This window comes from Trichosurus vulpecula, chromosome 1 (genome assembly GCF_011100635.1).
Source record: "Trichosurus vulpecula isolate mTriVul1 chromosome 1, mTriVul1.pri, whole genome shotgun sequence".
Taxonomy (NCBI): domain Eukaryota; kingdom Metazoa; phylum Chordata; class Mammalia; order Diprotodontia; family Phalangeridae; genus Trichosurus; species Trichosurus vulpecula.
The window spans coordinates 547,541,832-547,553,668 of record NC_050573.1 but is presented as its reverse complement, the minus strand read 5'-3'; the positions used below and the strand labels follow the sequence as shown (position 1 = coordinate 547,553,668).

General features: G+C 42.3%; 1 protein-coding gene across 4 annotated transcripts in view; it reads left to right on the top strand.

Annotated features, from left to right (window-relative positions):
• The first annotated feature begins 2,980 nt into the window (after window positions 1–2,980).
• The window catches only part of CLTA (clathrin light chain A), a 30,568-nt gene continuing 21,711 nt past the window's right edge, over window positions 2,981–11,837 (top strand). The window contains exon 1 of one of the 4 annotated variants that reach the window (XM_036741581.1): window positions 2,981–3,352. In XM_036741581.1, coding sequence (XP_036597476.1) covers window positions 3,121–3,352 — 232 coding nt within the window. In that variant the 5' untranslated portion in view covers window positions 2,981–3,120. The remainder of the gene's footprint in view (window positions 3,353–11,837) is intronic. The other 3 variants (XM_036741580.1, XM_036741582.1, XM_036741583.1) reach the window with 3 other exon arrangements.

Here is an 11,837-nt window from a genome sequence, read left to right as displayed (position 1 = left end):
CACAGCAACTGGGATCATGGATGAGATCTTCCACATCCCCCCTTGTTAGTTGAATTTTGAATAAAACTGGGGGAAATTCCAATCCTATATTCTAAATGTTGATTGAGTGATCATCCCCTTCAACCAATTACTGTGCTCAAGGAACCTAAAACATAGATGTAGAAGTGGGATTTAACAAAATATCTTGACCCTTATCAATCATCATCCTGGAACAACATATTCCCCACTCCCCATCCCACCCCCTCAAAAAAAAAAAAAGAAAAAGAAAAGAGAGGAGCATCTGCAACATATCAGAAATGGAACTTTTTTCTTTTTTGGGCCTGGGTCTCCCTATCTTGTCCAGGCAGGAAGTTCAGTAACCTCATGATCTGATCCCACTGCTGATTTATTCCATTTCTGATCTGGGTAGGTCCCCGTGTTAGGCAATTTGCTCCTGGGGGCGCCTAGCATAATGATGCCAGACTTAGTGTGGACTCCTGATCGACTAAGTCTACTGCAGCTCAGAACCCCAGTTTTCCAGTGATCCACCAGACTCACCCTTATACAAGCCTTACCTTCTCCCAAACGACTGACTTCTCTTATACGGAAAAAGGAAAGTTGGGAAGCCACCTTGGGGCTTCCATACCAGCTCCCCAATCTGGATGCATATTTGGAGGGCCATAGCATACCAGTCCAGACTCCAGTCAGCTGCAAAGATATACTTTAATTGATCTTTTTTAGACATGTAAGTCATATGTGAACTTTATCCTTTCCCCCTTTTGGATTGTAGACAGTGAATTACCAGGTAATCACTTGCTAAGAAAGGTCTTTGCCAACAAATCTAAACACTCACACTGAAAGTTTTAAGATGCTGTCAGTAGACTTAATTTGGTCCCTAGAATTTTTTTTTAAGTCGAAAGCATCCTCATAATTGAAAAGCTTGAGAACAGCTGCACTAGGTGACCACTAAGGACCTTACCACCTCTAGCAGTCTATAATTCTGTGGTCTTTTGGAGACTTGTGGTTTCATTAGGATAGCAAATACTCAGTGTGGAAACTTTCCACCAGGTACAGATAGCAACTCTTCTGTAAATTATAGTTTTGAAGGATGGCCCAGGGTCATATAGGTAATATATGTCATCAACCGGAATTAAAACCAAGTCTTGGGCTGCTAGGCCTTGCAGTGGATAGAGTATGGGCCCTGGAGTCAGGAGGACCTGAGTTCAAACGTCACTTCAAACACTTGCTAGCTACAGGACCCTGGGCAAGTCATTTAACCCCCATTGTTTTCCCCCACCAAAAAAAACAAACCTAAACCAAAAAAAAAAAAAAAAAACCAATTCTTACTGACTTCCAGGATGGTCTTCCATCCCCTAAGCCTTACTGACACTTATTCTATGACTGAAACAATTTTTAAACAAAATAAGGCTACTAAAAGTGCTTGCAGTCATTAAATCAATCATTCAACACACATTTTTAAAGCAACTATGTTCAATTCACTGTGCTGGGTGGGGAGAGGTACAGAACAAAATAAAGTATTGACAATAATCTAGATTTTAACCACAGTAGCTTCTTCTGCAGTTGTAGAAAATATGTTCTCTTCCTTTGAACTAATTTCTTCTAAGTTAGCAAAATGGGAACTGAGAAATCAGGAAACCTCATCATATTCTGTGAATCTGCAAGTAAACAGGAAGAGACAGGAGGCTGAATTAGCTATATAACCTAATGTTTTAGATGCATAAGCTAACATTTCAAATTTCTTACGTTACCCAGTACAAAGTAGGTTGTAGAAAGGGAAGAGACCTTAGACATTATCTTATCCAAATTCCTTATTTTACAGGTTAGGAAACTGAAGTTTAGGAATGTTAAGTATTTGGCCCAAATTCACAACTCTAAAAGAAAACAGAGCCCCCTCCCATTTAAAACACACACACACACACACACACACACACACACACACACACACGATTCAAAGTTTTAACGAAATTAATTGAAAACATCTACACCTCTGTTTTGTTGAAATATCATTAAAGAAAAATACCAAACATATTTCAGCTTGTAGTCTCAAATAAGACAGGCTCAATATGAAAAGAACTTTCCAACAATTAGAGGTGACTAAAAATGGAGAGAGGGAGCATAAAGAGGCTCGACTGGTCAAGAATTGTGCTTTGAATAGAGACTGGACTAAATGACCACTAAAGTTCCTCCAACCCCCAAATTCCATGCATTTAGAATAGTCCCCTTTCCCCCTCCCAGTTCACAATTCAGATATTGAATAGCACCGAAAATAGTTCAAAGTAGTCTAAATAGATCAATCTGTCAACCTTTGTATCATCCTTCGGGATATTAGATTTAGAACTGACAAGGACCTTAGAGGCACCTCTTCCCAAGGGAGGCTGAGAGGTTAAGTGACTTGTCCCGGGATACAGCGTTTAAGTGTCAGAGGCAGCATTTGAATTAGGGTCCTCGGACTCCAAATCCGGCCCTCTCTTAATGGTAATGTGACATTCTGCTAACTAGAGCCAGTGGGCTATCGCTGTATTGTTTGTGTGTTGTATTGCTGTGCTATGTGTTGTTTTTGTTTCGGGAAGGTGTGGTGGAAGGAAATGGCATAGGGAGAGGTTACAGATGGAGAGAAAAACTGTCCCGTCTGAGGCTCCTTGAGGAGTCCCACGAAAACGGAGAGAGTAAAGTGATGCCCTGAGCCTCTAGAAACACATCAGCAGTTCGCGAAACTGACGCAAAGCCTCCAGCGCCTGCGAGTTGTAACTCCCCAGTTTGGTCCCGGGAAATTCACAATCACGTGCCAAGCCCTTTCCGCCTCATTCTGGGACTTCCCCGACTCGGGGTTCACTATTTTGATTGGTCTGGTCTCTAGCCCCATACTCGGCTCCTAGAGTCACGAGTTTGCCCAGGGCCCGCCCCCGCTTCCCCCCGGATTGGGCCTCGGCTCGGAGCAACGAGGCTGCCGATTGGCAGACCCTCCTTCTCCCCCTACTCCCTTCACCTCATAGGGGCGGGGTTTCCGCTTCCGCCCCTCGCCCCCCACTACCACTACCACGGTGGCCGCTGACCTCCGTCCCTGACTGCCTTCCCTCCCCCGGACCTGCTACCTGCCCGCCCGCTCCGGCCCTGTGCGCCATGGCTGAGGTAGACCCATTTGGTGCGGCAGCCGCTCCGGCCCCTGCCCCGGGGGGTCCCGCAGTGGGTAACGGGGTGGCGAGCGGCGGCAGCAGCGAGGAAGATCCGGCCGCGGCCTTCCTAGCCCAGCAGGAGAGCGAGATCGCGGGCATCGAGAACGATGAAGGCTTCAGCATCCTCGACAGCGGCAGTGTGCCCGCCTCCCTGCAAGGAGAGCCCCCCGGGGGCCCGGGTAAGAGCCGCGTCCGCCCGGGGGAGGCGGGAGGCCGGCCCGCCCGGAGCCCGTGGGCACGACGGCGAGCCCAGCCAGGGAGGAGGCTGCCAGTCCCGGCCGGGGCTTCATCCCCTTCCGCCTCCCCGTGCTGCTGTGGGGCGGGCGGGGGAGGGGAGGGGAGCGCCCGGGCCGGGCCGAGGCTGGTACGGGAGAGGAGAGGAGGCCGGGGCACGAAAAAACCGAGGGAGGAAGGGAGGGCTACAAAGCCATGCCAGCCTGGCATAGCATTCTCCGGGAAGGAGGTTCCTGCTTGGTGCTAACTCAGGATAATTTCTTGGTGAGCTGGCCGCAGGATTTTGAGGAAGGTAGCATTTTTTTTTTTCAGCAGGAAATGACAAAAATAGTCTGGGCTGAGCTGGAGTGTAGCTGACAGATGAGGTTAATTTTAAGGGGTCGGAGGGGATGTTTAATGCATTTAGAGCCGTGAAATCCGAGTTTCTTGGAGCCAGGAGGGACAATGGAGAGCTTGTCCATTTTCTCTCACGAGGGAATTGAGACCTACTCAAAGCTATGCAGATGGTTGTTACTAGAGGAGCCAGGACTGAGAAAGGAAGGCTTTTGACTCTTGAGTCCAGTACCACTTCTATATCTGCTCTTTGAATGAGAAGTCGAAAGGACAGTTTCACCTGCTGCTTTTGTGTAGGGCAGGGGAAGAGCCAAGGCTGGAGAAAAATATGGTTGAGCTTGAGTAGCCCGCTAGCATGAACTAGGAAGAGAGCCTCCAGCGTTTTTGGTAGGTCTTCCTAGGCAGATTGTATGAACAAGAATTGTAATTGTACAGGAAGGTTGTATAGAGGAATTTCAGACACGTCTTGGAAAATGCAGTTCTCCAAGGAACCCAGTTCTGTTCCATAAACATTCAGTGCCTACTCTGTGAAAGGCACCTGCACTGGTATTGATAACAAATTTAGATGAATTCATGGATCTTATACTCAGATAACTACAACAGGGAAGTTCTAGAGAAGTCTTAAGTGTTTGGGGGATTGGGGATTCCTGACACCCAGGTTCTCAACTTATGAGTCATCTTTGAATTTTTTTTGCTTACCCTTTCTCTCATCCAGTTATCAAATCTTACCTGTTCTACCTCCTCAGCATCTCTTCATCATTCTCTTTTCACTTATTGATCCCCCTTCCCTTTTACTTGGACTATTTTGATAGTTATCTAATTGAAAACCCTGTATCCAATCTCTCCTTTCTCCACAGAGCTGCAAGCATGGGGCAAGGCAGTGCAACAAACATTTTATCAAGCATTTGCTATGTACCAAGCATTCTTCTAAGCACTGGGGATACAAATACAAGCAAAAAGGCAGTCACTGTTCTCAAAGATTTTATATTCTAATGGGAGAAGACAACACAAAAGGGAGGAGGAAAGTGAAGAGAAAAATAGCTGATTTGGGGTATAATATCAAAGACCTCCGAGTCAAAAGCAAATCCGGGAGGGAAATGAAGTATAGCCAGCCTGAGTCCATTCCCAAAATGGGAGTCCCAGGAAGAACTCACCCATGGGAGAAGGGGGCCAGGGGAAGCAATCTTGCTCTGGGATAACAAGGCTGTGTGCTAGGTGCTGGGGCCAAAAAGTAAACACTGTGACAGTTGAGAAGCTTGCTTTCCACTAGGGATTGAAAATCGTAAGGAGATAAGTAAATAGAAAGTTCTGTAATTTGAATGAGACTCACCTATGCTGAACCTTGAAGGAATATTAACCTCTGAGAGAAAGGAATAGAAAGTACATCCCATGCATGGAGGCCAGAGATAGAGTGTTGAGTTCAGGAAAGAGCTAGGAGGTGAGTTTGGAATATAAAGTGTATTAAGTAGAAAAGTGTGAAACAGGACTGGAAAAGTAGGTTAGAGCAAGGTTGCAGAGGGCCTTAAATATCAAAATGAGGACTTTGTGTTTTACCTTAGATATCTAGCAAGGAACAAATGAATGATTTTGAGCAGGGGGCGTAATGTGATCAAAGACCTGTTTCTTTGGAAAACTTACTATCGGATTGACCCTGAAAGCAGGACAACCATCTTTTCAATACCTCCCAATACCAATGACATCGTAGTTCTATTTTCTTTTCTATTTATTTGTTTGTTGGTTGAGGTGGGGGAGGCAGGGCAATTGGTGGTAAGTGACTTGCCCAAGGTCACACAAGTCCAAGGCTGGATTTGAACTCAGGTCTGACTCTAGGGGCCGGTGTTCTACTCACTGCACCACCTAGCTGCCCCATCATATTTCTCCCCCCCCCCCACTTCCCCCCAGTGCAAAAGGTGAGGATCTCAGTGTTAGTAGAAGGGAGAGAACAGATGCAAATTGATAACTGACTGAATGGGATTAAGGAGCCCTAGGACTTGAGGATATCTGAGGTTTCAGTCTTGGGCTAGTGGAGAACTGATACCTTCAAAAGAAACAGGGAAGTTAAGAATTCTATTAACAATGCTGTGATAGGCATTCAGGATACTAAGGCTAGATATATAGACGTGGGAGTCACTTGCCCAGAAATTGTGTTTGAACCCTTCGAAGCTGATGACACTTCCAGGGGATAGAATATAGAGACAGAAGAGGGGCCATGACAAAGCCATGGGGAGCATGCATGCTGAGAAGACTGGATATAGATGATTACTCAGCAAAGGATACCAAAGATTAGTTAGATGAGTGGGCAGGAACCAGGAGAGGGCAGTGGAAGCTGAAAGAGGAGGGGGATTGACTGTTCTAATCTGCATTAAGGTCAAGGTGGATGAAGACTGAGAAGAAGCTATCAAAATTAGCAGTTAAGTGGTGGTTGTTAACTTTTGAAGTGTAGTTGCAGAATTAGCTTTTGGCAAATAGGTTAGTGGTGAGGTTGGAAGCCTGAATACAACAGGTTGAAAAGTTAATTGATGACCCCTCTGAAAGATATTTATTAAGTACTCCCTGTGTTATCAGTTTAGGGTGCTGGGGATTTGATGACAAAAACGAAACAATCCTTGCCCTTGAGAAGCTTAAATTATACCAGGGGAGACATACATATATACAAAATAAACATACAGTGAATTTTTGGGGGGTAGGCAACGGGGAGAGCTCAAAGGATTCATGCAGAATAGGGATTCTTAATCTTTCTATGCACCCTTTTGGTGAAATTTATGAACCTTTTCTCAATGTTTTTAAGAGCATAAAATACAGAGAATTACAAAGGAGAACAATTAAGTTGAAATACGGTTATCATTATTTTAAAAAACACGTGAACATATCCCAGGTTAGTAATCTCTGGTGCTGAAAGTGTTGCTTGAACAGATTTTGAAGGAAAAAGAAGCTTTGTGAGGAGCAGAGGTTTCTGTGCTGAAACTTCATTAATACTCATAATTGGTGTTCATTGAAGAAGTAGGTGTGCAGCTAGGTGTCAGAGTGGCCAGAGTGCTAGCCTGGAGTCAAGAAAACTCATCTTCCAGAATTCAAATCTGGCCTCAGACACTTATTAGCTATGTGACCCTGGGCAAGTCACTTAATACTGCCTCAGTTTCCTGAACTGTAAAGTGAGCTGGAGAAGGAAATGGCAAACCACTCTAGTATCTAGTATCTAGTAACCCCAAATGGGGTTATGAAGAGTTGTACACAACTGAAAAACAACTGAACAGCAGAAGAAGTAGATAACATAAGGATTATTCCTCTCCCCAAAAGGAAAAAGGCAGGAAAAATGACTGGGGAGGTATGTTATCTTAGAAGAAGTTAGTTTTAGAAAGTAGGTCGTCAACAGAATTAAAGGAGGGTTGATGAAAATTAAGTTAGCAGCAGTTAGAGTTGAGTGGTAGAAGATACAGTGAGATTGCAGGTGGCTAAAGAGGAGGGAATAAGTGCTGACAACTTCTGGGGTACATAAGCAACATAGTGAAGGACTAAACCTCTCCAACAGAAATTGTGTCCTAAAGATAAAGTAACTTCCACTGTCTCCATGATCTAGAACACCCAAGAACCAAAAGGAAGACAAAAACAAAACTGCCAAAACCCATGAACTATCTTTAGATGGCCGCTGACCCGTAACTCTCTCAGCACCCCTCTGGTACCTCCCACCCTGAGAGGCAGACTATACTAGCAGAGTAAGTGCCAAAATGAGGAAATAAGATTACTGAATTGAGACATTTCTCCTTTGATTTGAAGGAAGGCCTCCTTTCAGTCTAGAGGATGCTTAGGATTATTGTGCTGGAAGGGACCTTAGAAGTCATCCATCCCAATGTAGGAAACTGAGGCTCAGACAGACTACAGCCGTAAAGAGCAGAGCTTGGGTTCAAACCTGTGACTCCTGATCCGGTGCTTTGGGCTACCCCAAGTGAAGGAAAGTTGTGAAGGCTAAGTAGGTGTAAAAAGAGGAAATGATGTCTGTCACTTACAGAACTTTATCTGTGTTTGTTGATTGCCTTGTTTGTTGAGTCTCGGAGCTAACCTATGAAGAATTTCATGTTATGGTGTCTGGTGATTAGTGTATGCTGTTAGAACACAGTGATTTTAAGGCCAAGGTTCCAGACTGTTTCTGTGAAGTCTGGATAATCTATTCATTCAAATGTGTTCTTTTCTAATTATAAGAGGGACTAAGTAAGAGTATGTTGATGGATCAGTACTATATGTGCTCATCCTCACGACTTAGGCCTTTGTGTATGTGGGATACAGCACATTTTTCGTTTGCTAGATGGTTCAGCATGGTTTGGAGTGCTGTGAAAAGTTTGGTATGGTGTTGTGAATGGCCTTAGCCTAGTAAGCATTAACTATTAGCATATGTTAACTAGAATGTAATGTTAAGAGCTAAACCAAATTTCCAGTTTGAATTTTTTTTTTTCAAAGATGCATAAGGCAGAATCGAGAAGGTTCAACAAAACAAGTTTCCAGGTATTATGGTTTTGAGAAATGGGAACTTTTGGGCTGATATTCTTTAGTCAAGAACAGAGAAGCAGAAGAAGGATTTTTAATGAGTATTTGAAGGATGGCTTTTGCTAATTTCTGCCTTTTTTGAAAAAACTACCTAGAGGAACTTGGTTTGAATTGTATCAAGTGAGAAAGTTGAACACAGGAATAACCATCATGGAGGTGTCCTAAGAGAGTTCAAGTTCTTTGAAGTCTTAGCACTGTTTGATTCTTCCCTCTAATATTCTCAGCAGTATGTTCATGATGCTAAAAAAGTTATTCTTCAATAAGGTAAGATAATGTGAATTTGCTTGTGCTAATAGAGAGAAATCTGCATCACAAAACTGAATTTTTTTCCTTTCCCGAACATCTGTTATAATCTCCATTCTCAGAAAAGTCTTTCCTAGAATACTTAATAAACAAAATAGACCCAATTCCTTTTAGAATTGCTCTCATTTGCTGTTGTTTTTTTTTTTCCTGTAGGAGGTAGTAAAATCAGCCAGTTTAATTCTGAATAGTTGCTAAAAATCAGGGATAATACTTATTTGATTCAACTTTTGACCTTGAGGTTTTTTTTTGTTGTTGTTTGGAGGGGGGAAAACAGGGCAGTTGGGGTTAAGTGATTTGCCCAAGGTCACACAGCTAGTGAATGTGTCAAGTGTCTGAGGCCCTCATTTGAACTCAGGTCCTCCTGACTCCCGGGCCGATGCTCCACTCACTTCGCCCTAGCTGCCCCAACCTTGAGTTTTTAAATGAAATGCTATTTTCTTGAGCTGAAGATTTGTAATAAAGTTGCCCGCCCTTTACTGCACTTCCCCTCCAAAAAAAAATCACCTAACTTCTTTCTAGTAATAATTTTCATGCTTTCAAATGAATTACTGGATAGACTCAGTTTAGAAAGATGAAAGTCAAATTATGATATAATCAATATAATTTTAAGGAATATGGGTAAAACCAGAAGACTAGAACTAGAAGAGTACTTTTTAAATGTAAAAACTTTGTTGTTTTTCATCCTTCTTAAAGAGGACCAATTCCATCAGGAGGGTTGTGCAGTCATCAGCCTCCCTTTCTCCTCCACTCATTCAGAGTCCAGTGTCAGGACAACTGACAGTGACCCCAGATGCAGTGGGAGACCTTGGGCTTTTTAAACCACAGGTTTCTTCTTACTCTTATGAGGACACACACAATCCATTAATGATATTTGCCTCTCCAAAAACCTTTAAGCTATCCTTCCATTTGTCTATCACTTTGTCTTCCAAATTCATTTATAGCAGGTATTTTTGATTTTTGTGTGTGTGGTGGATCTGTCTCTGGCAGTGTGGCAAAGCCTATGGAATCCTTTTTAAATGCATAAAATACACAATTACAAATTAAACCTATTATTGAAACATCAAAGTAAAGAAACAAATTCATGATCCATTGTTAATGGAGCTATGAACTTGTCCAACCATTTTGGAGAACAATTTAGAACTATGGTCAGAAGGCTGTAAGATTGTTCATACCATTTGACCTAGCAATATCACTAGTAGGGTCTTTATCCCAAAGAGATCAAAGGAAAAGGACTCATTTATAAAATATTTATAGTAGCTGTTTTTTGTGGTGACAAAGAATTGGAAACTAAGGGGATGCCCATCAATTGGAGAATGACAAGTTGTGGTGTTTAATTGTGATGGAATTCTGTTGGGCTAGAAGAAATGGTGAAGTGGATGGTTTCAGAAAAACCTGGGAAGATTTCTCTGAGCTGATGCAAAGTGAAGTGAGCAGAACTAGTCAGATATACACAATTATAGCAATATTGTAAAAATAACTGGGAAAGCCTTGGCTAGTCAAACCAGTACAGTCAGTGGTCCGTGACCATTCCAAAGAACTTAGGATGAAAAATGCTGTCCACTTTCAGAGAGAGAACTGAGGAACTCTGAGTGCAGATTGAATCACATATTCTTTCACTTTCTTTATTTTTCTTTTTTTTCTTTCACAACATGGCTAATGTGGAGGTATGTGTTCCATGACTTCATATATATATAATGAGAATTTTGTGTTTCGCCTTCTCAGTGGGTGGAGGAGGGATGAGAAGGAGAACATTCAGAACTGAAAATAAAAATTAAAAAGAAAGAAGGAAACAAGTTCATGAACTCCTGAGAGCCCCTAAGGTACCAGGAGAGTATCAATGTGGACTTGGTTAATTCTTCTGAGAGTATAACGACTTGGTAGCCATCTTCAAACTTCTCTGTTTACTCCACATATTTAGTCTTTTGTCAAGTCTTATTCTTTATACTTATACAATATCTCATACCTGTCCTATTCTTTCTACTCACACAGCCACCCCATATTTCAGGCCCTTATCACCTTTCCCCTAAATTATTCCAACAGTTTCCCTGCTTCAAATCTCTCGCCTTCTTCCACATAGCTGCCACAGTGATTTTCTTGAAGTCAAGCCTGTCCGCATTTTTTAATTCACTAAACTCCACTAGCTCCCTATTACATGTAGGATTAAATATCAACCCCTTTGCTTGACATTTAGAATCCTTCACTTTCTAGACTTAAACATTACTCCTCTTTTACCATACTGGCCTTCTTACTGTGTCTTGTACTTGGCATTTAGTCAGTGTCCTATCTCAGTGCTTTGTAAATGCCTGGAATATACTCCCTACTCACCTCTGCCTCTTAGTATCCCTACTTTCTTCAGTAGCCCTTCACCTCCCAGCTGCTAGGGTTTTATCTCACTCTTTTGTTTATACCTATTTTTGCACCTGTTGATTCTTCTCAATAGATTGCAACTTCCTAGAAGGTAAGGATTATTAAACTTTTGTTTGGATCCACAGTACCCCTAGCACTTATCTTATACTTGGTAGGTACTTAATAAATGTTTATTGGTTTGGTAGTCATTTGAAAGATTTTGTATTTAAATCATCAACAGCAAATGTTTGTATAACATCTAAGAATTGTATGAATCCTCACCTCCTCTGCCTGCTTTTCTAATAATTCAGCCTTTAACTATGGAGGCTACATAGTACATGATGACCGTTTTGTATTTTTGTTTTGTCTTATGAGTCACCTAGAGTAAAGAATTAATTACCTAGTGGCCACCTTGCTGGTGATGAGCCTCTTAATAGTAGCTGCCTAGCATATGCCTAGCTTATTCATTGTCAGAGAGTAGAGGCTATCAGAATTGGAACATTACTGATACAGCCTTTGAGGACTCAGCTTCACTTCCTGCCGCAATATTTCATCGTAATAGGACTTCTGTGGAGGATAGTTTCAAAATAAGTTCTGACAAGTTCACGGATGATGAGATGTAGAGTATCTTTTTAAAGGAAATCAAGAGTCTTCACCTGTAAAGGCAAATACATCAGGGAAGGCAAACCTATGTGATCATGAACAAGTCATTTCACATCTCTGAGAGTATTTCCCCTTCTGTAAACTGGAGACAACATAGTACCCTACGTCGTAGTGGTGTGAATAATTTTATTTACCTGCCACACCTCAACCCCTTGCGACCTAACTCCATCATTTGGCAAAGATTTTTCCCAGACTTAGTGATAAGAATTTCTCTATTTGCCCTCCTTCATTTTTTTATATATTGTA